Source organism: Anopheles cruzii, chromosome 3, assembly GCF_943734635.1.
Source record: "Anopheles cruzii chromosome 3, idAnoCruzAS_RS32_06, whole genome shotgun sequence".
Taxonomy (NCBI): Eukaryota; Metazoa; Arthropoda; class Insecta; order Diptera; family Culicidae; genus Anopheles; species Anopheles cruzii.
In genome coordinates, this window is record NC_069145.1 from 72,879,054 (window position 1) to 72,904,970 (window position 25,917).

The window sequence follows — 25,917 nt, forward strand, 5'->3', positions numbered from 1 at the left end:
ACTCCCGATACCGGAGGGTGGATCCAAGTACGCACCGCTTTCGTGTGGAAGTTTCGTTTGGCGGAAAAACTTTAAACTGTTCCCTCGCTTTTCAGAGTCTCACAGTTGGCGGCGTACGGTGGCAGTTCAGTGGCGGCCAAAATTATGGCCAAGTACGGTTTCAAGGATGGTCAAGGATTGGGTAAGCAGGAACAGGGTATGGCCGTTGCCCTGCAGGTAGAGAAAACGTCCAAACGCGGGGGACGGATTGTGCACGAAAAGGATATTCCGGCGACAGACAGTACAACGCCAGGAAGCGAACCGGCTCCCGGTTCGCCTTCAAGAACCGGATCCAATCAGGAGCCGTCGATTACGGAGATTATGAAATCACCGAGCAAAGTGGTGCTTCTGAGGGTAAAGATCCGTACCGGTGCTGCGATCAGTAACGCGAACCAGTTATGTAATACCTGCGCTTTCCACAGAACATGGTCGGTCCGGGTGACGTAGACGATGAGCTGGAGCCCGAAGTGAAGGACGAATGTAACACAAAGTACGGCGATGTGGTGACTGTGGTCATACACGAAGTAGTAAACGTCGTTCCGGAAGAAACCGTCCGCATCTTCGTCGAGTTCAAGCGCATGGAGAGCGCCATCAAGGCGGTGGTCGACTTGAATGGCCGCTTTTTCGGCGGCCGACAGGTACGCGCAGGTTTCTACAACCAGGAAAGGTTCGAAAATATGGATCTTACTGGATAGACACACTTGGTGTGATTACCAATCAGCAACTTCTCATAGAAGTTACATTCGCATAAATTTGCACAACCGATCATTAGCTTCCTTGGATTGATTTCTCGTTTGTTTAGAAGGAGCTCATGTTCTCCACGCGTACTAATAAAAACCCGAAGCAACCTTGATGAAGCACGAAGCACGTCTTTTGATTGTATTTTTCGTTACGAGACGTTAGCAGTGGCGTTAGGCTTTACGTATTACAGTATGAGATGAGCAAAAAGGTGTGGCTTGAGGTAATTACGTTGACGACGGTTAGACATTGAAACGAAAGAATGCAACACGCACAGCACCATCCGGAATGTCCGGATCAATCGTCCCGTTGATTGACTAGAATTTGATCTGCAGTGCCCAATCACATTGGAAGCAAACGTCCGAAAGGCGTTGAATTTAATCTCGCGAAGCACCAATGCAATGTGTAGAAGCACTCCCCAGAAATGTGGGTGGCTTAAATGGTAACCAGTTATGGCAGACTGCCGGATGGTCCATCGAATTCGTCCACGGCCTCGTCAATGGTGGAGTCCGATTCCGCTTCCTCCGGATTAATCACGAGCGTTGTAATGGCCGTTGTGACCAGTCTGACCGGTGGGGCCGGCGGTGTAGAGCAGTTCTCGTAGATCGTTGCACCGTCTTGGCGTGTGACGCGCGTGATGAGAATTTTGCAATAAAAACACTGCTTGCTGTTCATCAGATGCTGCATGATGCAGGTCCTGTGGGAAAAGTTCAGAGAAGGATATGCGTGTGTGTCAAGGAGAGAGTGAGAGTGAGAGTGAGAGAGAATCAGTGAGCGAGTTACTAATAACGTGTGAATCATCATTGCGCCGCATCCTGCCACAATTGACAGGTTAGTCACGTTAGAGCAAACGACAGCCACAACACGGAACCGGAACCAGCATCGAAAAGTCTTCAAAATATTACCACGTCGTGGTAGCCATCTTCGACCGTGGTGCACCATTATTTTCGAAATAGTGAACAACCTACCATCGCCTACTATCGCCGTCAACAAAAGAGTCGCAGGTGCCCGAACATTCTTTTGCAGCCGCTCCTTCTTTGTGCTGTGTGTCGATGGGTGGCCAAAATTAGAAGAGGTTTCTCCCATTCCGGTGACGGGCCATACCGTTGCGTCTTCCAAACATCCAACAGGACACTCAGGACGGGAAAACGGAAGGGGCTGGCGATACAATATTCAACTGATCCACCGCAGTAGTCCTGGTTACCCTGGTTCCCGGTGCAATTGGGAAGCGGATTGAAAGTGGCCAAAAATGGAAATACTTACGCAATCTTATGTGCACGGGCTAATGACCGCCACGAGTGCGACTCGCAAAAGAGACATCGAGGCGAAGGAGAATCTATGGTCATCGATACTGGGCGAGGTTCAAATGGCGCACGGCAACACTAAGCTGCCATCGAACAAATCGGTGCTGGTGTTGGGCGATAACGAGAGCGGCAAAACGACACTCGTTGCCAAGCTGCAAGGCGTCGAGGACCCGAAGAAGGGTTCCGGCCTCGAGTTCGCCTTCATTGACGTGCGGGACGAATATCGCGACGATGCCACGCGGCTCGGTGTGTGGACACTGGATGGCGATCCGGGTCACCGGAACCTGCTAAAGTACGCACTAAACGAGTTGAGCTTCGCACACACCCTGGTCATAGTGACCCTGTCGATGAGGACACCTTGGAACTGGCTGGACCAGTTGCAACACTGGATGAAGGTACTGGAGGACCACATCGGCGGGCTGCCGCTTGAGCCAGACGTTAAGCAGCAGTGCCAAGCACGGGTGTTGACCAGCTGGCAGAACTATTGCGAAACCATTGACGACCTCTTCGTTCCTGCGTCACCCATCGGCAAACGGATCGGCAATGGGCTATCGTTGGTGGACGATGACGTGCTGACGCTACAGGAAGACGTCCTCACCACAAACCTGGGACTCGATGTGGTAGTGGTCGTAACGAAGACAGACTACATGGCAACGCTCGAGATGGAACTCGAGTACCGGGACGAGCATTTCGACTTCATGCAGCAGTGCATCCGTCGGCTGTGCCTGGCGTACGGTGCGGCCCTGTTCTACACCAGTGCCAAGGAGGACAAAAACTGTGACCTACTGTACCGCTACCTGACGCACCGGATCTACGGGTTGCCATTTCAAACTCCCGCCTTCGTTGTGGAAAAGGATGCAATTTTCGTACCGGCCGGATGGGACAACCGTCCGAAGATTAGCATTCTGTACGAGAACCTGCTCTCCTGCAAGCCGGATGACGACTACGACGCCATCATTGCACCACCGCCTCCGAGCAGGAACGAGTCAAACCGCGAAACGGAGATCTCACCGGAAGACGAGCAATTATTCCTGGCCCGCCAGCAACAAATACTTCACCACGGCAAGCCACGTGGCGAATCTCCGCTGCGCTCGTGCTCCCCCAAGAAGGTAGACGGAAGACCCACTCCCGGCACGCAAAGCGGGGAAGGGGTGCTGGCGAACTTCTTCAACTCGCTGCTGCACAAAAAGTCGGTCCCACCCGGGTCCACCAGCGTCGTGGCGTCAGCGAGGACCGCCGGCGATGAGGTACCACCGACAAGCGATGAAATTTCCATACGCACCGAGGCGGCCCTCGAGCTGGATCGGCTCGCCCGGAGCGTTAGCAAAGATTTCGATCCTTCCGCGGTTCGGTCCGACTGTTGAGCAGTCGACGTGGTCGGTTCACAGTGTCACATCCGATTACTCCGTGTACTCAATATAGACTTATTTTGTGTGCTCAATAAATGCTGACTATGGCAATAAACTACTGGCGTACTTACTCGCAGGACTGATGGTGGCACGGTTCGAACGCGGCCGAGTTTGACTTGGCGTAGCAAATCGGACACAGCGAATCCTCCGACAGGACGGTGATCTCCGAGAGTAACGTTTGGCGCAATTGCAGCGTCTTAATCAGCTGCACGATTTGCCGTACCTCGTCCTCCGTAACGTGGCTGGTGTCTGAAAGAGAGTCATCCGAGATTTAGTGCCCCGTTCAGTCCGGCCCACCCCGCCATCGATGTCTTACAGTCGGCCATGTTAAACTTGATGATCGGTGGATCGGGGATGATCTCGTGCGATGGGCCCGGTGTGGAGAACGGTGACGGCACCCGTACCTCGTTCGTCAGCGGGTCGATGTGGGCCCGCATCTTCGGGTCAAAGTTCCCCCGTGGAGCTGCCTCCCCGTTGCGGCCGCTACTGATCGGAGTCTTCACCTCGCCCAGCGCGTACTCCAGGCTGGCTATGTGGAAGCTCGTGTCCGTGAGCAGATACTTCGTGATGCGTGGTATCTTCAGATCCGTGGTGCTGCTACCGCCGAGCTCGTGGCGCATCAACGCCAGCAGCATCCCGATCGTGGCACTGATGATCGCAAAGTGCGTCACGTTGCTTAGCTCCGGCAAACACAGGTCCATCACGTGCTGGAAGCATCCGGGCGGAACGGTGACGCGTGACAGCACCTGAATCGCAAGTTGACAGATACGGCCGAGGATGATCTCCCCATTCGCCCGCGAAGTGTCCTGGAACAGGCTTGGCGTGATCGTGACAATCATTTCCAGCGCACGCATCAGCGAAACGGTTAGCTCGAAGCACATGGAGCAGATTTTAAGCTGCTTCGCCTCGACGGCGAGCTGTTCCTCGCGTTGCGATATGTTCTGTATCTACGGGAAACAGATGGCGGTGGTGTGAGGGTGGAGGCCACGTACCCCAAACCGCCCTACCGTACTTACATCCTGCAGAATGTGAATGAATTCCGAAAACGCCCAGTTCAGCTGTGACAGCACCGAGTTGAGGAACGTCGTGCAGAACGGCTCGTCCCGGCTGAGCGTGTCACTGATCAGCCGCTGAAAGTGCTCCGAAGGGCAGGCGGGTGCCACCAGGTGCAGCAGCCCGGTGTGCGGGCCACTCTTCGAGCGGCTCCGGTACAGGCCGAGCGATCGTCTGGCCGCCGGATCTTTGCCCGCCTGCCACACACACGGTGACCTCGATTCCCGGTACGCAAAGCCGTCGCCGAGCCAGAACCGCAGGAACAGCCAGTTACTCTGGCCCCAGGCCCGGTTTTCGTACGGCCGGAGCAATGCCCGCACCAGGGCCTGCTGGTTTTCGGTAGTGGCACACTCCAGCGCCCGAATGCCGGCCTCGTGGCAGGTGAGTGAACCGAGTGCCTGAATCAGCGCATCCTTACACGACGCCTGCACGACGCGCCCGTCGCCCAGATGGCGGGCCAGAACGTTGGCAGCCGTTTGAATCAGTGGCCGATCGGCCGTGAGGTCGTGCTGGAGGGCAGTGTCGTGAAAGCTAAAGTCCAGAACCGTATCGAGCAGGAAGGGCGTCACGTTGACGTAGGTTTCGGGCAGAAACGCAAACAGGACCTCGTCCTCGCTGAACCGGTGCACCGTGTCGAAGATGATGCCGAGCAGCCAGCAGAGCAGTGACCGCCGGTGCGAACCCAACGCCACCGACCGGTACCAGGCCTGTTTGCGTGCCAACTCCATCGAGCGTTTCTGCGCGGGAACACCAATCGGGTAAAGGAACAGAGAATAAAGCTATGGCGCCGTGACTTACCGCAAAAATGCTCTTCCGCTGACCGAAGCGTGCGTCCAGTTCACTCAGCAGCTCCTCGTGCGACTGCTGGCTGTAGCCCCCGGACGGAGCCTTCCCGTCGACGGAGCAGCGCTTCAGTTCCTCCAGATTTTGCATCACCTCGTCGCAGTTTGTTTTCGTCTCGAGAAGTATGTCCGACAGGTGCGTTATGTTGTCCCGCAGATCCGCTATCATAACCACGTACTTGTGCGCCACGGCGTTGTAGAAAATCACACAACTGTCCAGCAGCTCACAGACGGCCCGATACGGATCAAGCGGACCACAACCGATCGCGGTTCCTGTCCGACCACCCGATGGCCCTCCTGTGGCGCTACTGGCGCCCTCTTCCTGGTTGCTCTGGACTGGCTGCTGCTGCTGCTGTGGCGGTTGATGCTGCCGATCGGGTACGCTGTTGGCTGCGCGGGACACCAACGAATAAGCGGTGGTTGGCCCGCCCGACACGAGAAACATGGCCGAATCGAGGAATACATTGAAGGCGGCTGCAACGGAGTTCAAGAAGATCATCGTTTGACCAAAAACCAGGACGTGCTTCTGACTCACCAATTTCGCTACGCAAATCACTCGCCTGGTCGACGTCGGCCAGGGTCGGATGATCGCTACCCAGCCTCTCGAGCAGCTGCTCTCGGAAGTGTTTCCTCAGGTACGACAGAACCCCACCGATGCGGTCCAGGTTGGCGTACTTGAACGAACCGTCGTAAAACAGTCGACAATCGATCGACGGCGCACCGGGCTTCTTCCCGCGTGACGCACCGGAAGCGTGATGGTCGCCGCATTCCTCTTCCCACACGGTTTTGGCGACGTCCAGGAGGGTGCAGAGAAATGACAATCCGATCGCCGGTTGTGTTGTGGACGAGTACAGGCCGAGCTGACAGTAAAAAAGACCCATCAATCGACCGGACATCACGCTCTACGCTTGGACCCCAAAACCTACCCTCAGCTCCACGTTGTTGTCCATGACGAACTTGCGCACTTTGGCCACAAACAGCCGCCGGCTGGACGGGGAGCCCGTCTCGTCGCCGTCCCGGTTGTTCATCAGCACGTGGATTAGGTTCTTCTGCAGCGTGTACAGCACCGAGGTGTGCGCTTTGAGCTTTTCGCAAGCGGCCAGATACGTTCCGCGCGACCCACCCAGCCCCGCAGTCCAGATGTGGTCGTCCGGCAGGAGCTGCTCGAGCGTCGACTCGTCCGGTGGCTTCGTGTAGAGGAACAGCGGCAGGCAGTTCTTCTTGAAGAACTTGCACTCGAGCAGATACTTGCGCGTGGCCGGATGGTTGCAGACGCACGTCAGGATGACGATCGTTTTGCGCTGCTTCTCGTACTCCAGATCGACCGGCGTCTCCTTGTACGTGTTGGCGAGAAAGTTGAGCAATCGTTTCAGAAACAGCTTCATCTCCTCCGGCTCCAGGTAGGTCCAGAGGAGCGTCAGAAAGGTACCGAGCGTGCTCTCGGGGGCCCCTGGCTGCGTCGGGGCTTCGTTACGGCCTCCGGCATTGCTACGGAGCACACACAGTCGCCGGATGTACCCGAACACCTTATCCTCGACGACGTACGAGTTACCGAGGAGCGGCGCAATCCGTTCGATAAGCGCCGCAGCGAGCAGCATGTAGATCGAGTCCGGAGTGACGACATTCGGGTCAGTCGCACAACGGTCCGCTTCCCGGTTTGTGCGGCGCGAATGCTGCGAGATCGTGCCGGACAGGTTCACCAGATACTTCAGCAAACAGTCGGCCTTATACAGCTCAATCTCGGGCGGTTCCTGAAGTGGCCGGTAGCGATCGACCGGATGCTTGAACGGGGAGCCACCGAAGTTGGCCGTCAGACTGTCGGTGTACGCTAGGGACACTGCCGGGAACAGTGCCAACCCGGGCCCGCGCTCGATGTCGTTGAAAGCCTCCCCGAGCGGAGCACCGTTACGGTAGTACTCGATCTGTCCCGCGTCCATATCCACGCACACCCCGAAGATGTCACCCGAGCGCCAGAAGGGACCATACTTTTTCGTGTACACGTGCCAGATCCGCTGCTTGCTCCCGTCCAGCCCGTAACTGTAGCGCGTGTCGCCGACGCCCGTATCCTGCGTGAACTTGCAGTGTGCCGAACACCAACCGATTTGCATCACGCCCTTCGATCGCAGCTGAACCTAAAAAGGACGGAACGATGGTAAAGCTTCCCCGGGACAGGCATTTTGCCCTCATGCCCACCTCATACATCCACCGACCGCTGTACACACAACAGTTCGCTTTCACCGTGGAGAACGCGTTGGGCGATTGAAGCGTCAGCTTGTCCTTCGATATCAGAATCGACCTATCGTCCGCCACGTCGAAGATGGCTCGCCGGGGGCCCAACCTTCCCTCGACCGGAGCGTCATTCGCGGGGTGGTGCGGATCGAACGGATGGTCGCTTAGCTTCTCGTCCAGCCACATTCCAATTTCCGCCAGGTACCTGCGAGTCATCGGCGATGTAGAAAGGTATCAATTTACATACTTAGCAACGACACACCTTCGCGGGCTAATCGACGCCTAATCACTTACTCCGACAGCACGAACCGATCCTCCCGCAGGGCGTCCTTGTGCCGGGCACCGATGGCCAGCGTGCAGTCGCCGTCGAAAATGTTGGCCACACTCGACAGAAAGTCCATCTTTGTGCCCGTGCCAACGTCCTGTTTTTGCCTGACGGTCACAATGTTCACTCCGACAGCGACGGTGCTTCGCTGCTTACTGCGATCGACACAAAGGACATCCTGCGAAAGCGCTTCCGTACAAAAGGATCCACTTATCGATTGGTGTGTCGACACAGAGTCAACGACACCAACGTACAAGCCGCACCTCTCGAAGCGCCCGCGGGCGAACGTCGGAAGGGTTGGGCCGAATGGATGGCAGCTGGCGCCTTTCGTGGTACGGACGCACAAGGATGCAAAGGCAAACAGCTGTTTACGAATGGCGTGTGCAGGCCGCGAAAGGCGAATGACAGCAATGCGTGTTTGTGTGCGTGCGTTTCTACGGCAACCGAAAAGGATGGTTGCCAACCGTGCGCGATTTTGTTCGTCCTGTCGGGCGCGCTTTGCAAGCTTTCGCGAGTTGGGTGAAACCGAAAGTTCATCGGCATTAGTGAAACATTTTCTAAATTGAAATATGGATTTGTTGTTTTCGTTGCATTGGGCCTTTTTAAGCAACGTTGAAGTTCTTCCTCATCTAAGAATGCTAAGTTTATTTCGTTGTACAAAAATGGATAAAAGCGTAAAAAATTAATGAAACATTATTTGTTAAAATAATAAAGTAAAGTAAAATACATGATAAAGTAGAGTGTTTGAATGAAAAATATAAAATATTTTTGAATATAAATATAAAAGCTGAAGAGTACATCAAACAATTAGTAAGACTATTCAAATTGTTTATGACGAACCAATGTAAATATTTGATGCATTGATTCTGGCCCAACATTCATGATTCTGCTTGATTCATGATTAATGTTGGCAAATGCACAGTGGCCGTTTCTTCGTTTTTATTCGTCTGAAGCGTTTCTGAATGATTTACGGTTATACCAATAAATACCTGATCGGGATAAATCACGCATGGAAACTGCAACCTTGTCATCGGCCAACAAAAAAGTGTCCCCAGCATTGGAAATTATGCTCCTTCGTCCGTGTCCGATTGCTTGCCCCAGCAACGGTTAACGAATCGCATCGTAATTCATTCGAATTTAATTATTTATTAATCTCAATTGCATACACTCCACCACGCGAGCGGGAAGATCCCGTGGACACACGCTGTAAATTACAATTTCATTGTCGGCGCTCATAAATTGCACGACATGCCGAGCTGCGAATGTGCTGGCCAGCGGGTGTCGCGGCCATCGGATGATGGGCCGCGCTTGCTCACTCATTAACCCGGACCGGCTTCACGGCTGGCGTAATGGCAGCACAGCCACAGATATTAAAGCTTCGGCGTCGATGGGTTCCATGCTGCAGATCCGGTTCGATCCTGTTTACGAGGACACGTTATTTACAATTTTCTTCTGGTTTTCCTTGTGCTTTTCCGCCTTCAGCCGCAGGTCGACGATGCTGGAGTTCTTGTCGTGCGCCACGTGCGTAAACCCGGGCAGGGTGGCGACGGCGGCCGCCGCTGCCAACCCGGGCCGGTACTGAGACAGGGAAAAGAGGCTCGCCGGGACGGTGCCGGAACTGAGTGCAGCCGCGTACTGTGAAGAAACCCATGGCCCAAACGGAGTAAGCATTATTGCACTTCGGAACATATCCTTTGCCACCGTTCACTTACCTGGTGCGCGGCGGCCGACAGAAACGCAGAATCGAAGGCAGAGAAGGCGGCTCCGGCGAATGGGTGGTTGGCGGCCGCAGCGGCCGCCGCAGCAGCTGCTGCTGCCGCCGCTGCCGCCGCCGAACCGGAAGTGGCCGAGGGTGGAGGCCCTCCGGCACTGCCTGGTGGTGGTCCGGCACGCAGAGAAGGAACGTTGACATACGGAGCCATCCGGCACGGTTCCAGTGGGGTCGTGACGGGTGGACTGTGGCTCGAAAGGATGATACCTGCGGAGCACAAACAAGGGGAGGGCTTAAAATCGGGGAGCTACAATATTATGGCGGGACGGTCAAGATTTATGGAAGGACCGGACTTTGAATGATGGCCAACTAAATTCGACTTCCGGGGTTCGGGACCAGCGGGTTGATGTTCGCCTTTTTTTTACTATTCTCCCACCCACTAGGGGTCAGCGGTAACGAAGAAGAAGAACCACAGACAGTAATAAAAAATGGCCAATTCCGGATGCACGGAAGTTTATTAGATCAAAACAAGAAATGACCGACAAGGGTTTTGGGATTTCTTTTTTCTTCTTATGTTTGGCTTTTCTCAACACCATTTTATCTGCCGTCAAAAAGTCGTAGATAATTTTTCATTCGTTTTTCATTAGTCTGTGCAATCCAAAATCTTAAATGTTCTGTTATTTGCATACTTATGAGTACATATTTCTTACTGAGTGGTACAAACTTCTTTTCATTTTGTTGTTAAGCTGAAAGGCTGTTTTTATCAAATTTTACTTTAAATCATTATAACATAAGAACATAAAAAATTAATACGCATGAAAGCAGTGGCAGAAACCAGACCTAAAACGATAATTAAGCGATCCGTGGATCACATTTTCGTACAAGTAGTGTTGAACGGACATGAACGAATCAGAGATGCGAACTCTTCAGTTTCGATTGATTCACTAGTAACATAGTTCAATACTTTTTTATTATGTGTCCTGAGCCTGAGACCACATATTGAAGTGATCGCTATTAATGGTTTCATTTCATTCTACGCAGAAACTGAAACTTAGTGTACGCGAAATTGCATAAGACCACTGAACCTTCGCTCGAAAGGTCGGTCGTATCAAACAAGTGGCCAAAATTCTTTGTCCGCTTTTTATATTACACAACACAGTTACAATATTGTGATACGCTTCGGATCAGGGTGCTCGATTAAATTCAACAGGAAGCAAACTCAAAAAAACCTGATTGAAAATAAATTAGAAGTAGCATATTTTCACTTTAAATAAAATTGTGAGCCAGAGCTGGTTACAATTAAATTTCAATCAATCCCATATTTAAGACCACCGAAGGTTGGCGAAGGCTCTCCGATTTTCTTCTCAGCAGACGCACGCGTGAACGCGTAAACATTACATCATGCATCATAAATGCAATTCTCGTGCGTTACGTCCAATTTTCGTCTCAACAGTGCGCCAAAACAGTAAACATTTGTTTCAAACGGTCGCCGGTAAAACGGGTCACTCAGTAAACATGGCACAGAAAATCATCTCCCCGTCTCGTAGGACGATTGGTTTTTGAAGATTTTGTATTTTCGCCATGTTGCCAGTGGCCTCCACACGCCTTGCGACCGAGCCTTTCTGCGATCCTTCTTCGGTCGGGCGACTTTATCTTTCCACTTGATTTGGGATCAACGTGGGTGCCGGGACGGGCCAGGATGAGGGCAGAAGTCTCGAGGTCGGTGGCCGGGTGCGGGGCACCGCTAATTCAATTATGTGATTACATTTGATGTAATCCCATAAATCCGAGACTCTCCGTGTGTCCCTCCGTGGTCCTTCGTTCGTTTGGCCGCACCGCCAGACAGTCAGAGTCAGTCAGTGGTGTGGTGTGTACGCAACAGTTCCAACACCATCAACCAGCGGCGGCCGTCGTCATGGTGCCGCCGTTGGGTGGCATACCATCCTCGGGTATCCTTGGGCCACTTCGGTCGTCAGACAGTTTATTAAATTATCATCTCTCGTGTTGTATTTATTGCCGACTGCACCGACTTGGCCACCGCTGCCAGGGTGGGTTTGATTTGAAAATAAAATCGCCCGTTTCGTCCTCACGTTCAGGTTGCGAAAAGAGAGAGAAGGTAGAGAGAGCGAGCGAGAGAGAAAGAAGTCAGTGCCTACCGAGAGTGACGATAGCGGTTTTTCGCGAATGCACCTCACGTCGATGCCGATGTTTATCGGGCACGAGAGACGAACAACGTCCCCATCGAAAATGTAGCTTCCTTGCCACCGGATGTTGGGGGGCCTGTCATTTGTTGACCTGTTTCCTCCGACCACCGGCACCAGCGATTCGAGCGCCAAATTAAACTAAACCGCGGTGCGCCACGGCGCGTTGCGATCGCGCGCGCCCAAACAGGATGTCCTCTTTTCGTGTGCGTGTGTGTCGTCGTATCGCCGAATTCAGCGGCCTTCGGACGTGCTCCCGGGACATGGGCATGTAATTTGTCAACCAGGAAATCAAACCCCTTCGAAGGGCAAACTCCCAGCGCAAGGACTTTGCACGTTGCATAATTTAAATTTGCATGTATTATGTGTCCTGCCTTGCTCGGGCTGGCCACACTCTGTGTGTGTGTGTGTGTTTACACTGTGTTTGTCTGCCAATTTGGCTGCGCAAACAATGCGCTCCGCTCCACTTCCGGGCACACAAAAAGCCGGTCCTTCTGCTGGCTTTGTGGCTGTTGGCGGACTGTTCGGTCGGTGGCCATTTTTTAACCCGCTTTTCCGGTGTTTAAGCGCAAAGAGACCGCACCTTGTCGACTTGTCTTCCGTGGGGCAGGCAGACGGGACGGGCTGGCAGCTGTTTTTCCGATGCCGGAGCAGAGTACGTTAATTTGTGATCCGAACCCCGGGAACTGGGGCTCCTTGTGTGTGTGTGGTATGCTGTATGTTTTATGTTGATTCCAGTCGCTCCGGAACGTTGGAACGTGACGTTCCTATTTTGTGGCCCCATGGACGATGTTTGATTACGGGCTACAATTTAAATAGCAACTGCATGCTGGGTACATTGGCAATGCAATGCGCTGGACCGCAGGACGAAGTTGGCCTGAACTCCGTGTGCGATTAGGTTTTTAACTCTGACTCAGAACGACAGGCAAATTTGAGGAATCGATTCGGTACAGCTTGATTGGTATCATTTGTTTTCATTGAGTTTGTGAGCCTTCAAACAATAAGGTCTATCACAAAGTTTAATTTATTTTATTTATTTATTATTATTAGAGAATGGACATAGCCATATTAGGCATTAAGATATAGAAGAGTGTAAAAATGTATTGATAATATTTGGCGATGATTCAATACCTATTTAAAAATGCAGAAAGCTCTATAAAAATTTACATTCGCTTAACCATGATAAATGGTGAAGATAATTTAGAGGGAAAAACTCGACAACTTGTTCAGAGATCTAATCTAGAAATTTTTTCGCTTTCCTGCGTGTCATTTTGCTTCCAGCGACTTTCGATTGCCAATTGTTTCTGTTGTTCTTGTTGTTTCAAAATTGAGTAAGATGTAAGCAGTGAGTTATATCTAATTTATTTTTTGATAACAGATGATAGCTGAACAAATATTTGTTTGAAATCGTATGCTTTTTAGCTCGTCTTACAATCTTAATCTCTCCAACAACTTAACAATAGCGATCAATGGCAGCAACGGAACGGACCAACCTAGTCATAAAAAATTACCACAAACTTCACCCATTTCTCTCAGGCGACCCAACGGCAGATCCCAACCAGTGTCAACTTAGGAGTCAAATCTGTTTCGAATACATTTTCTTTGTGCTCCTTCCCGAGGACGGCTTGCGAAAAACTAATAGCGCCACAGCATCCAATTTCGCTCCGAGCCATTCCGAGTGGGCAGCAAGATGCCCCGCGGCCGATGGACTGAGCGTCCGGTCCCAGGACGCGTATTCCCAGAGCAATAAATTACGCCACTCTCGGGAAGTAAATCACCGTGATGTCCTCGTCCCGGTGTGGTCCAGCCCGGAAGCAGCAGCAGCAGCCACCAGGACATCGCCTTCGAAGTGTTGGCGATTTGTTTCGATTGTGTCGCGGTCTTTCAAGTGTCCCCCTGCACTTCCTACTCGCCACAGGCGGGAACCTCGGATGTGGGGTTAAACGGTTCCCGACACCCCCGGTTTCCGACGGGGCGAACAGGCCGAACGGCAGCATTGCACCCTTCCAAATAAGGGGTTGCTTTCTTGCGCCGGAATCGGACACGGTTACGTGTACCGTGGCCGGGAAAGCGGGCGGAGGGCGAAAGCCATGTTTATCCGATAATTGAGTGTTTATGCTGTGATTGAAGCGACGAATTCAATAACATTAATTGACTCTAGCACCACCGGGGCACAGGGGTCGGTCGACCCCCGACGCATCTTCGGAGAAACACTTGCCAGCCAAACAAAAACGCGGCCCGACATTCATCATGTCAATCGCTTTGCGATGTCCTGCTTTCGGGAGGGTAATTTTAAAACCCACCAGAGGGAACGTTGGGACCGAGGCCTTTAAGATGAGCAGCAGATTTGTTGGCATTTGCAGCGTGTTCACCATCGTGGGCGACGGCGACGGTGGCGGCGGGTCGTTAACGGCGAGTGTAATTTGATTAAATTTGTTCTCTCTAATTAAATTTCATACGCAAACGGGAATGGCGGCTTATGTTCGTTGGCGGTTTACGCCGCACACTGGAAATTTGCATGCCGAACCCGCAGGCAACGGCCCAGGGCCGGCATCACCCGGGGGGAGGTCAACAAATTGCCGTGTTCGATCCATTTTTCATAAGCGACCCGAATGAAATTAGAAAGCAAATTGATGACAGTCTGATCGAATAAATAACGGCTTCCTTGCCGGCCGGTTGCCACTTTGCATGTGTGCGATGGCAAATATTGGAAAGGCAAACACGAAGGACGGAGCCATCGGAATCCAAGCACGCGGTCCCCGGGGGTGGCCCTGCGACGGCTGGATCGATCGGAGGAGAGAAACTGACAAACGGCGGCAGGAAGCGGAAACACGTGCGTGGTGTCTGCAAACACGAGCGTACGCCATATTGTTGGGTTTTTTATTACCTCAACATATGCACGGCCACTCGAAAGAAAGGTGGAAAAGGATTGCGAAGTTTCCGGCACGGTCAAATGGCCGTCGGTCACGACCACCAACGGTGCCGACAATGGGCGCGTTGTCTTCATTGATCACCGTGAAGGATCCAAAAGGCACAATGTCCTCGAACACAAAAAGCTGGCTGACTGGCTGCGGTTTTCTTCGATCCGAAAAGCGACCCTGGACGAACGTAACGAACAATTGAATTATGGTTTTGTTGATTTTTTTTAGCATTAGAATTCCATCGGCTGCCGAGAGTATGTTGATTTAACGTATTTTCGAACAAACTGGCCGGCCGGAAATCGACAATCGATTCAAAGAACTTGCTTCTTTGGCCTTGATTTCGACGAAAGAATTTTGTGCGTTCAAAAAAGTAAATCCACAAAATTATTTGCAGCATACTTGGATGCGTTATAAAATGATTCTTGCACTCTCTTTCAATTGTGCCCCACCAGTTATGCCGGGAATTGCCACATTGGATAACCTCTCTCACAGGAGGGTAGGCACGAGGGTAGTCATAGCCATTGCAGGAGACATACACATAAATCAACACAAATTATTTAATCGAATTGAAGCCACCGAGCGTGCCCTGGCTGCCCTCCGTGGCGCATAAATGCGGCCCACCATCGGGCACAACAAGGACATTAACATCCGGGGGCCGGGGATCGTTGGCCGTGGATTTGCGCTTCGCTTTGGCGTACGTTTCGGTTTTATGTTTTTAATAAATTTTCGATCGATCGCTGCGAATGTGCGAAATTAAATATCCAGCCTTCCCGGGGCGCATCGAGCATATGCAGCATTATCGACAACCGCGTGAAGGGTGCCAGCGAATGCATAATTTATCGTTTCGTTTAGGAACGCGTTTGCTGGTGTTGATTGAAGGCTCGTATCTTGGCCTGCCGTAAATGGCCAATTAGGATGTCCCCGGTATGGGCCTTCCCAAATGGGACGAGCGTGCCAGTTGAATGTTGTTTTGATAGGTTTGTGATTAATATTATACTTTAATATTTAATACATTTTATGTTTAAAGTCTCCTAGCGTTAATGTCATTTGATTGAAAAATATTATATGGTAAAAGTTTCATTTCACCACATTTGGTAGGCACCAATTCTACTCACCTTTGTGCAGCTGGTTTTCGTGCTTCCGGCATTTTGCTCTCCGGTTCTGGAACCAAACCTGGACCAAAACATAAAACAAAGATAATATAATAAGCGGAATAAAAACAGAAACGGCAATCCAAAGGCACAATAAATTAGTCACTCGGCAGCCAAGTCGTTTGTTATTATGACTTATGGCAAGTAGTTTTGTTCCGCTGAGTGTAGCAAAACTTTGCTGACTGGGGCCTTGGGACGTCGTGGAGGTTCCGGTTCCGGTGGGGCCGGCGGAGCCCCCTTCTGGCCGGTAGGAAAGGAGGTAGAAAGCACCGAGGCCCTGGCCGTGGACCAAACATCACTCACAGCCTCCGAGGAAGTAGAGGAAGTTTCAGCAGTTTGTGTGCACTTTTTCTTACCGTCAAGAAATTCAATTAACGGACACGTTTTTTCGGGGCTCGCTCGCACATCCTTTTGGCCTCGGTGGCCGGACCACCGGGGTGGACAATGGATGGATGGAGCAAATTATGATTCCCGCCCGGTCCATAACTCACGGCTAATTCAACGGCCATCTTGAGTGAAATTGATATAAATAGCGTCCCGGGCACCGGTCAGCGGCGGAAGTCGGGGTTTACCCCCTTTTTCCCGGTGCGCCCGGATCGGTGTGGGAGATAAATAACTTTCTGACTGTAATCCGCCTCCGAAACGGACCATCTTGCGACCATGAAACAGTGCGTGGCCTACTCAAACTAACCAATAATTCACCGACGCAATAATGGAACACACCGTCTCCAAGGAGCGGCTGGCCAAATTGACAATTTCATCGCAAAGCCATAAATAACCATTCGAAGGGCCTTCTTTAAAAAAAAGAGATTCATTTCTCGCGTCTCGATGCTAGGGATGTGAATGGCCAAGAGGCCAGTTAACTGGTCGGCGAACCGACCGACGGAAATAAAAACCGGGGAAATCCAATCAATTAGTGGAAAATTAATGTCCGATTCGGGGCAGCGAACAAATTCGCCAGCTAATGGTGAGCAAATTAATTTAATTAAATGCCACTTTTCGCACACTAACGGGCGGATCATTCGGCGGCGGCACCGGCGTGCCCTCGGCGAGCAAGGACACACACACCAGGCAGTGTAGTGCCAGGATTCGGCAATGATACGGCGATACATCTCTATCGGATACAATCGATTTTAGCAGCATCAGGGCCACACGAAGGCCGCCGAGTCCGGACCAAATCCCCGTGCAGACAAGTAAGTCGCAGTGGAGACGTATAGTCTTCCCGAAAAACATTACTACCCATTTAAGGCACTATAATCCAAGGCGGAACGATCCCGCCGTCTGTAGTCTACTGTGTGCCATTTAGTTGACAAATATTGTAATAACACGTTCGCTTTTCCTTCAATCACGCATCACTCCGTTATGGACAATAATAGTATATCAACAGTTTCCCATTCACAGGGAATTCAATCTCGTAAAGCGATCGGCCGGTGGCGTAAGTTTCTAACCACAAATTCAATTGCCTCAACCGCCCGAAAAGAGGGGGAACCAAAATCCGGTTCCCTGGGCGTAATTCATTCGATTTTACTACCCGTCCGACGGCCGTTAAGGGCTTCTGTCCCGACGGAGACGGACCCGAAACTTACGGACACAATCCTTTCAATTTGCCTAAGTGATTCGCCAACACCACCACTTATCGTGGGCCACCTTTTATCGCCGATTTCGCCTCTTACGGCTTTCGGGCCTGTCGTACAGGGTGGGGCAAATTTTCGGACACCCTACCTACCTGAACCCGGGCCTCACTCAGCCCCAGCCGTTGGCTCAGCTCCTCGCGCATAAACGCATCCGGGTAGTGGGTTTCCTCGAACAACCGTTCCAGCTCGTTCAGCTGCTCCAGCGTGAAGTTCGTCCGTGACCGTCGCTGTTTGTTGCTACTGTTGCTGGTGAGCGTGGCCAACGGTCCGTGGCCATTGGCCACGGGAGGCGCCGCCGCATCACCCGAGGCTGCTGCACCCCGGTTGACCCGCTCCTCCGGGGCTGGCCGCCCCGTCGGTGGCGGCGGGTCCGCACCCGGCTCATCCGGATCCGGTGTCAGCGCTTCCTGGGGACGCTCTGGAACGGTGATGCCAGCGGTGATAATGAGCGCCCGTGCGTTTGGCGAAACGAAACGGAATAAGGAAATGATTAATGACACTGCAACTGCAATCGAGTTTCTCGTTGCTCGCGAAAAAAAAGGAAACACCGAAGGACGTCCACAAATGATCGGCTTTCTTGCGGTTAGTTAGAGTGCGAACGCGAACCAGAATAAGACCGTTCATTTGTCATCTCCGGACCCCGGCTGCGGACTATAATCAATCAAAAGAAGCACCCGACACACACACACTGTGACTATGGTTGTGGCTTCGTAGGATCAAGTAATGGCAATAGGTTAACTATGACCCCGATAGAGAGAGGGAAAGGGAGCGTTTGGGGCCACTATGAAGACGTGCTGCTCCATTTCCGGTACCACAACCCGTGCAACATAAACAATTCGGAGTTTAATCAAACCTTTCAACTTTCCCATCCGGTGGCCAGCCTTGCTGAGCTTCACACTTTCTTCAAACCATTCCTTGGCCCATCACGGTCGGGAAGGTGGAGTTGGTTGAAGATTAAACTTCAACACCGCTCACACGCAGACACAGCTCCTCTCCGAAGTAACCCGCGGTGTGGTGCCTGGTAAGTGCCCGGGCCCCGAACCCGTGCCGGGGCAGGATCTCTTTTATTCATGATTATTTGTAATGCAATTTATATCAATTTAACACAATAATAGTCTGCCGACTCGACTGCTCGAGTATGACTGCGAGGGGTGCATATTAGATGGTTGGCCCGGGCCAAGAAAAGCGTGTGGCCGGTTTTACGCACCGGCACCCCCCCCTGGAAGTCAATAGAACTTGTTGTAAAATCAGCAAACGGCCGGGGGTTTCCGCTTTTTTATCGGTGCGCGTTATCGTGTCTTTTTTCGCCGCCGTTACTTTTATTGTAATCTTTTCGTGCCCATTTCGTGGTGCAATCCGACGAACGGCCGGCATGCTTGAGGAACAACCAGAGAACAACCAGCGTGGGCACAGAGTGTGTTGTTGCTTCGGCCACAACACTGCGAATCGATGCAAAACTTTTCCCGTTCCGTGAGTCCGCGGAGTCCGTGGCGGGGGATTCACATTTAGCGCCGTTCACTTCCTCTTCCGGTGGGAGTGTGCAATGAGTTTTGTGAGCGGAATTTATGCTCAATCTGGTACACTTTAGGAGGGCGGCAAATTGTGATAAAATACTTATGCCGGTGCCGGTGGTGTAATTGTAATTGTGGCAACAGTGCGCTCGGAACGATGCAAATGAAATTAAAATGTCGTTTCCGGTGGAAAATGGGATCGTTGGATGGATATTAAATCATAATGCTAAAGTTTATCACTTAGCAGCTTCATTGTCTCTGGGGCAAATGTAATTTTGTATGTTTTTTTTGTACTTTGCTATTATTTATTCATTTTATGTTCATTGACGTACTTTTGATAGCTACGACTTTACTCCACAACATGTTTCCACTCTAAAATGATGTTTTGGTCCTGCTGGGCCGCTTCATTTCTTTCCGTTACAGAAAGAAACTAATTCTCGTTTATAAATTATACTTTCAGGGATTAACTCGAAATAAAATTTAAAGTCTTGTCTGAAAAGAAACTCCCTCCCGTGGCTCGAGGTCGTATCTGACTCGATAAGAACAAATCCGACAAGAAATAAAGCACCATCCCGTGCCACTCCAAAGAAGGACCATTAATATAAGCGCTGTCAATGAAATTTGTTTCCAAATTAGCCACCCATCGCCATCATAATCCGGCACGTAATCCTTCGACAAGCCCGTCACCCGTTCCGGGGCGACGGAGAAATCTTCAAGAAACAGCCATTTAATTAAGTCATCTTCCTTACAGCACGAGCAATTAATTAATTAACACAAATGGGCGCACCACCGGGCGCACTCCTCTAGAACTTACTTTCTCTCTCTCACTCTCTCTCGCTGTTTTACAAGAACAGTTCCTGCTGCTAACGGGCCCGAAAAGGAGTGGCGCAAGAATACCCTTTCGGGGTTTCTCGAAAGCGATCCGGCCAAGCTCATCCTTCCCGCGAGTCACGCGGCCCACGACGTGCCCCGGTGTTATCCTTACGAAACGGATAATGAAATGTAAATAAGGCCCGGCTACGGGCGGCAAAAGCAGCGCAAAGCCCATCCGACTCCTCCACACTTTAGGGAAGAGTTAAGTCTTTAGCTTCTCTCTCTCTCTCTCGCTATATCTCTTTATACACGCTGATGAAAAACGATTGCACCAACGGCATCAACTTAATCAAACTGATTAACCTTCCGAACCGGTTAGCATTCCGGGGTCGAGAAAGGCGACAAGGCAAGGCCATTTGCACCGATCAAACGAACGGAAAATTGATGGCGCAAAATTAGGCGAATCGACAGAAACGGTTTTTAAAAATCCGTAAACTTCCGACCAACCGTCTTTCCGGAATAGGTCGCTGTTATCTTAATTGGCAAAGTTTTAACCTGGGGCTAGTTTCGTGAGAGTTAATGTATTCGGGGAAAATGGCGCTCCCGGGATTAAAATTAGTCTGCCTTGCTCCACGATTTCGGGGAATGGCACGAACCAACCGAAGGGCACGTGGAGCAGACTAATTTATTCGATTACACTTCCATCGCTAACTAGTAACCCGTAAATGGCCGCTTCGACGAAGATTTAATACATGAATCACCCCGAACGTGTCCTTTGCAGCTCAACTTTACACCGCCCAGTTCGGCTTTGAGTTTGGCCAAATCCTTTTAATGTATTTTTTTTGTAATGTTATATGTAATCGACAGTCGATCAGTTATCTTGTTTCGAATATTATCTTTTGTGATGTTTCGGAAACATACGATGAAGGCGTCATCCCATCACAGAAGCCATTGGGTCAAGTGACACTAATCGAGCACGGACTGTACCATATCGGGCAATCTAGGAGCCGCGTTTTTTAACTATTTTAACAATAAACAGGTTCGGCTTACCCGTGTCTGATTCTCCGTCGGCTGGCGGCGGCGGCATTTCGTGCCCGGAACTCGGGATGGCCGGTGCAGGATACGCATGGTGATTGTTGATCAAGTCGACGCTCTGCTTGAGCAGCTCGGACGCCGGCTTGGGACGTACAACCTGCAGGCCGACGGGATCGAGCGATGTGTTCGCTCCTTTGGCAACCTTCGGGTCACTTTCGGAGCGCACCAGGTTTAAGGCAACGTCTTGTTTCGATTTTTCTTGAGGGCGAAAGGGTGTAAGTTCATGTTATATTTTAAAATATAAGGAGCTAATTTGATTGGTTTTTGGAATTTCTAATAGAAATGGTATGATCATTCTATGCATATGAAGTCTTGCCATTTAATAATTAATGTTCAACTAAGTCAATTTAAATGATTTAATGCATTCGTTCAAAGCAAAGAATGGCTTTACAAATAATTTAAACAATATAATTCAGCGTTCAATACGGTATTCCTCGAGCACGGTTTTATGTTGTAGAAACTCTAATGCCTAATAATCTCACCTTCACTACACTCGTCCACCAGGTCCGCTATGAGCCAGTTCCTGGGCACATGTCGTTTGCTGGCTCCCGTGACATGGGTGGCACCATTCACAGCACCGGAGGACACCGTCACCGAGTCGGTGGCCACTTTACCATCCTCACGATCACCGGCCACTGGAGATGCTTTATTGTCAAACTTACGAATCACGCTAATACCATTGTCACCGCGCCGGCTACTCGTAAGCAGCAGCAGTGTAGAGGATCCATTCGTAGATCCTTTTCGATCACCGGTTTCACTGTCCTGAGCACCGTCGGCTGCAATCGGTTCGGTACTACTACCATTAACGCCACTAACACTGCACACACTCCTTAAATTGCCACTAACGGGCAGCGGCGGTTCGATTCCCAACAGTGACTGATTGGCGGCCATTGCTGCCGCCATCGAAGTGCTCTCACAACCAGCTCCACTATGACCACCACCACCACCGCCACTACCGCCACTAGTCGCGTACGAAAGATCCGTTATTTCGATATCAATCGTTTCCTCGTCCTCATCGGCCATCCGCGTCGGAGTGAGTCGTTCTGCGACGGCAGCGACCGGGCCGGCGGAAGTGGTGACGGGTCGAACCGGAGCCACTTCGACCGAGTGGGAACGGATTTCGTCCTCCAGATCGCCGCCCATGCTGCTGCTCGTGTTGGACAGCAGATCCGAGTCCGATCCGGGCCGGCCACCGTATTCCGGATCGCGACCGAGCCTTACGTGCGTACCGCCACTGGTGACGGTCATGTTGAGTAGGTCCAGCACGCGGCTGTTGTTGAAATCGAACGATTTCGTCACGAAGTGGGCCAACTGTTCCATTCTGTTCAGAGTTGAATCCAAGGTCCGGTTCGAGTTTTGGGGAAGTAATCACGGCCACCGCTCAGCCGCTCAGCGCAGGATCTGCTAGCCTGGGGAAAGTAGGAGTAATCAAAAAGCGTGGAAACAAAAACAAATATCAATCGCGCGGGGCCCATCGGAAACGGAAACATTAATTCAATCGGGCGTCTGGCCGGAAGGTTCAATCGAAGTATCGAATCGGCGAAAAATCGAAGCTAATCCGATTATTGTCTTGCGCCTGGCTGACCGGTGATTACGGGAAAAAATGGTGGGCCAGGTCCGGCCAAGGACACGCTCCGCCATGCAAGAAGGGTCGGTCGTCTGCTGAACTGTTTATCGATCCGCCTGCTGGCATGTAATTCATTGCTGAGAGTCAACATTAAATCATACATTTATTATTTACATTCAATAATGTTGCCTTCTAATCAATTATGTTTGGAATGTCACAACATGGAGCTATTAGCAAAAGTTTCTTTGTGATCGATCGGTGCGACGTAGCCGATCCCGATGCTAGGGCCGAGGACCTTTTTTGGTGTTGAACATCTTCCATTTTAAAAGTTTATCTTAAAATTCTTTAAAATCGATTCTGGATTATGTGAATAAATTATCCTTTCCTTCAATTTTTTATTGAATAAACAACCAAGCTGTAGAAGACATAAACTTAAATTGAATTCCTGCAGCGTCTTCTACACTATTTATTAGGTATTGAGGACAATTTATGTTCAAGAAGTTTCGCTCCAACTATCGATAGGACCGATTGAGCACATATGCTACTTAGTGGCAATTTATACCTACGAGTACTATTCTGTGCGCCAATAACGAGTTGCACAAAGTCACACACTTTGTCGCCGTTTATCATCACGCCACTGACGGTCTAGTATGGATTTGGGCACTCCGAATTTTATAGCTCAATTCATTTCACATTTTGTTCACCATCCCAACAGAAGGTTCCGTTCACGTTCGACAGAATTTAGTGCACAGCCATGTACTTCCACTTTCCACAGTCCCAATCCGCTTCTTTCACTGTGACCCATAAACCATCAGGGTCCTTAATTGAGAAACTTTCCGCGCTCGATCTCACTGCCGCTGCCACGGTACCATGAATCACCACAGCTAGCTGGCAATCCTTTTGGGATACTTTTCACCACCGGAAGGGAGCATATTTTTCGCAGTTCGATCACCGGATCGTACTGATCGAATCGCAACTCTCGAATCGCGACACTCCGAGAACCAACCGGACCGAAACGCGAACAGACAATAATCGCGGTGAACGCGGTCCCGGTGTGCCCGGAATCACGCAGCCCGACCGACCGACCGACCGAGGATGCTGCCGGAAACCCGGATTCCCTCCGGAACATGTCACACCCCTTCAGGGTGAGAACGGGCAACACAGAGAGAGAGACAGACGTAGCGTTCGGCCCTGCGTGAGTGAGTGCAACGCAAGCAACATCCGGCAGCCAAGCGTGCGCAAACGGGATACGGCCCCCCCTCCGCTGTTCCTTACTCGCATCCTTTTAACACCCGGGAATCGGAATGTTTGTGCAATGATTATCGCCGTCACCGTCGCCGACGACGACGTCGTAATAATAAAAAGTAATCAAATTGAGTGCGGTGTCGACGGCATCCCTCCACTACTTCCCCCCTGGGACCGGAACTCACACGGCTGACAGGTAAAATATGCCGCAAATGTGCCGTGACCGGAACCGGGGCGGAATGGACTGAGGACCTCCGATCGCGGAAGACGTTGTTTCAATTTGTCGTGCTCGCGTGGCGCAATGGGGCCTGTGGCCCCGTGGTGATGGTGGTGTGGTTGAAGCCCTTCTTGGTGGTTGATTTTGTCCGTGCCAAGGAAGCAGCGGACAGGTAATCAGTTACCATCACAGTTACTTTGGCAAATTATAATACAGATCGCATCGCACGCCAATCGATCGAATGTGATCCATTCGATCGATGGAATAGAGAAAGCATTTTGTGGAATGTCCTGTGTTCCTTTAAGTGGATTCTTTTGTTGCCCTGCAAGACATGCCATATTTGATCAATCTCAGCCAACATTTGTCCAGAGTCTTCGCAACTTGTTGAACGGTTATCGATTCCCGGCCCAGTGTTTACACGCAAGCAGCACCCTTCGAACGGCATCCTTCTTGGGCCGATAGGAGGATCCTCTTACTCCACTTTCTTCCGGTGGTCCGACGGTAGTGCGCATGTCCTCCGCCCGGCAGAGTTTTCCACGTTCGGACGCCATTACGAACAATTTTCCCCCTCATTTTGGAGCTCACTGTCGCGAATGCGCCACGGTCATTGGTTGCCGGTGGTTCGGCCGAAAAGGTGGAGCCAAGCAATGCGTTTCCCTTTTCCCGAAAGGGAAAAGGGAAAGCTCAGAGAGGGACAAAGAGAGCGAGAGAGAGAGACACCGAAAGTGGTGCCGAATGAAGACGTTACGACGTCGATTTCATTCCATCAGGTTAATAGGTTTCGGCCCGGGCCTGCCTAAGTGGAGTTCCCCAGTGGCCAAATGTCAGTGATAACAGTGATAATAATCGTCAAATGTTTGTGTTGGTGTGCTGCCCTGTCGTCCCTCTGAACCGGAAAGGTGAGCTGCGGGGGGGTTCGGGGCTGTTCCCGGAGTTCCCGATGACAAAGCGATTACAATTACTGACGGCAACTCCGTCGGCATTCGGCAAGGTGGCCACGCCACATCCCCTCGTCCGAGCTCCAAAACCATCAAAAAGTTACCGAACAAATGGATGCGAAGCAAATAAAATGTAAGAGATTTGTCCCTAATGGATTTCGGATGCGTTTTATGATTATTGATACACTGTTCCGTTCGTGCTTTCTTCCACGCATGGTTCGGCTACGTGTTTATGTGTTACGGCCTCTTGAGTTTGGGGATGGTGCGAACCACGAGACCACTTTGGAGTTGTTAGTTTACGATACGATTACGGCGTTATCCATTCACCCGTTCCGAGTCGTTCCCGAGCCATCCGATGGGTTCGAATCGATTGGAAACGGTTGAAGGATTTTGTGAAAATTATCTCGTTCATTCGAGATTCGTTCAATTTGGCAATGATGTAAAATTAAGTTCATTTCAATGCGTAAAGTGAAGCATCACTTAAACATTTGCAGCAAGGCAATTCTTTTCATATTATTTTAACCGGTTTATTTAAATCGGCTTAAATTAAATTAACAAAGAATTGTGCAAAAAGCCCGGCCAACATATCATCAGTAATCAGAATTATACGTAATACCAAATATTAAGTTAAGTTAATATTCTATTAAATTTGGAATGGTCCGGTTTACGTTGGGAAATAAGTTACCGAATGTGATTTGAATTTAAAACAACCTCTATTTTTTATGGAATAGTTCATTTACGATTTTTAGTTAGAACACAGATTTACCTTTACTTTTACTTCAACTTATCCTTATTATAGAACTAATATTTTCCAAAAATCATACACTTGCCAAACATTGAATATGGGCATAATATTGAATTGAATATGATTTGAGTTTTATGTTATGAGACGACCTTTTTATGGAATAGTCTATATATTATGTTTTGATAAAAAACATGTGTACCTTTTCTTCAACTTATCTTTATTAGACCTC

The 25,917-nt window shown here is 50.6% G+C and overlaps 4 protein-coding genes across 4 annotated transcripts in view; 2 read left to right on the plus strand and 2 right to left on the minus strand.

Moving 5' to 3' along the window:
- LOC128272076 (splicing factor 45) overlaps positions 1–872 on the plus strand; it is a 1,766-nt gene extending 894 nt beyond the window's left edge. Inside the window, exons 2-4 of the mRNA XM_053009807.1 lie at positions 1–27; positions 96–393; positions 462–872. The exon at positions 1–27 is cut by the window's left edge and continues 626 nt beyond it. Coding sequence (XP_052865767.1) covers positions 1–27; positions 96–393; positions 462–734 — 598 coding nt within the window. The 3' untranslated portion in view covers positions 735–872. The remainder of the gene's footprint in view (positions 28–95; positions 394–461) is intronic.
- Positions 873–1,197: 325 nt separating this feature from the next.
- LOC128272897 (E3 ubiquitin-protein ligase RNF123) lies at positions 1,198–8,015 on the minus strand. Its single transcript, XM_053010782.1, has 9 exons — positions 7,909–8,015; positions 7,579–7,819; positions 6,312–7,517; positions 5,921–6,245; positions 5,342–5,859; positions 4,507–5,280; positions 3,807–4,437; positions 3,562–3,739; positions 1,198–1,474 (listed from the first exon to the last, which is right to left on the minus strand). The coding sequence occupies exons 1-9, from the start codon at positions 8,013–8,015 to the stop codon at positions 1,228–1,230; spliced, it is 4,227 nt and encodes a 1,408-aa protein (XP_052866742.1). The 3' UTR covers positions 1,198–1,227.
- On the plus strand, positions 2,027–3,445 carry LOC128272898 (cytoplasmic dynein 1 light intermediate chain 1-like). The gene has a single exon (XM_053010783.1). It carries the CDS (start codon positions 2,027–2,029, stop codon positions 3,443–3,445), a length of 1,419 nt encoding a protein of 472 aa, XP_052866743.1.
- A 1,346-nt stretch (positions 8,016–9,361) lies between the features above and the next one.
- On the minus strand, positions 9,362–22,296 carry LOC128272985 (uncharacterized). The gene is made up of 6 exons (XM_053010887.1): positions 21,459–22,296; positions 20,932–21,174; positions 17,650–17,975; positions 15,888–15,945; positions 9,652–9,917; positions 9,362–9,574 (listed from the first exon to the last, which is right to left on the minus strand). Exons 1-6 carry the CDS (start codon positions 22,294–22,296, stop codon positions 9,362–9,364), a joined length of 1,944 nt encoding a protein of 647 aa, XP_052866847.1.
- Between the last annotated feature and the right edge of the window lie 3,621 nt (positions 22,297–25,917).

Coding starts and splice junctions, on each gene's coding strand:
- LOC128272898 (XM_053010783.1), top strand. CDS start 2,027: ATGGAAATACTTACGCAATCTTATGTGCACGGGCTAATGACCGCCACG.
- LOC128272897 (XM_053010782.1), bottom strand. CDS start 8,015: ATGGACTTTCTGTCGAGTGTGGCCAACATTTTCGACGGCGACTGCACG. Junction 4,438..4,506: donor TCATTCACATTCTGCAGGAT/GTAAGTACGGTA, acceptor TGTTTCCCGTAG/ATACAGAACATATCGCAACG. Junction 3,740..3,806: donor CAAGTTTAACATGGCCGACT/GTAAGACATCGA, acceptor ACTCTCTTTCAG/ACACCAGCCACGTTACGGAG.
- LOC128272985 (XM_053010887.1), bottom strand. CDS start 22,296: ATGGAACAGTTGGCCCACTTCGTGACGAAATCGTTCGATTTCAACAAC. Junction 17,976..20,931: donor CGACGGAGAATCAGACACGG/GTAAGCCGAACC, acceptor TCACCGTTCCAG/AGCGTCCCCAGGAAGCGCTG. Junction 15,946..17,649: donor TGAGTGAGGCCCGGGTTCAG/GTAGGTAGGGTG, acceptor GTTTTGGTCCAG/GTTTGGTTCCAGAACCGGAG.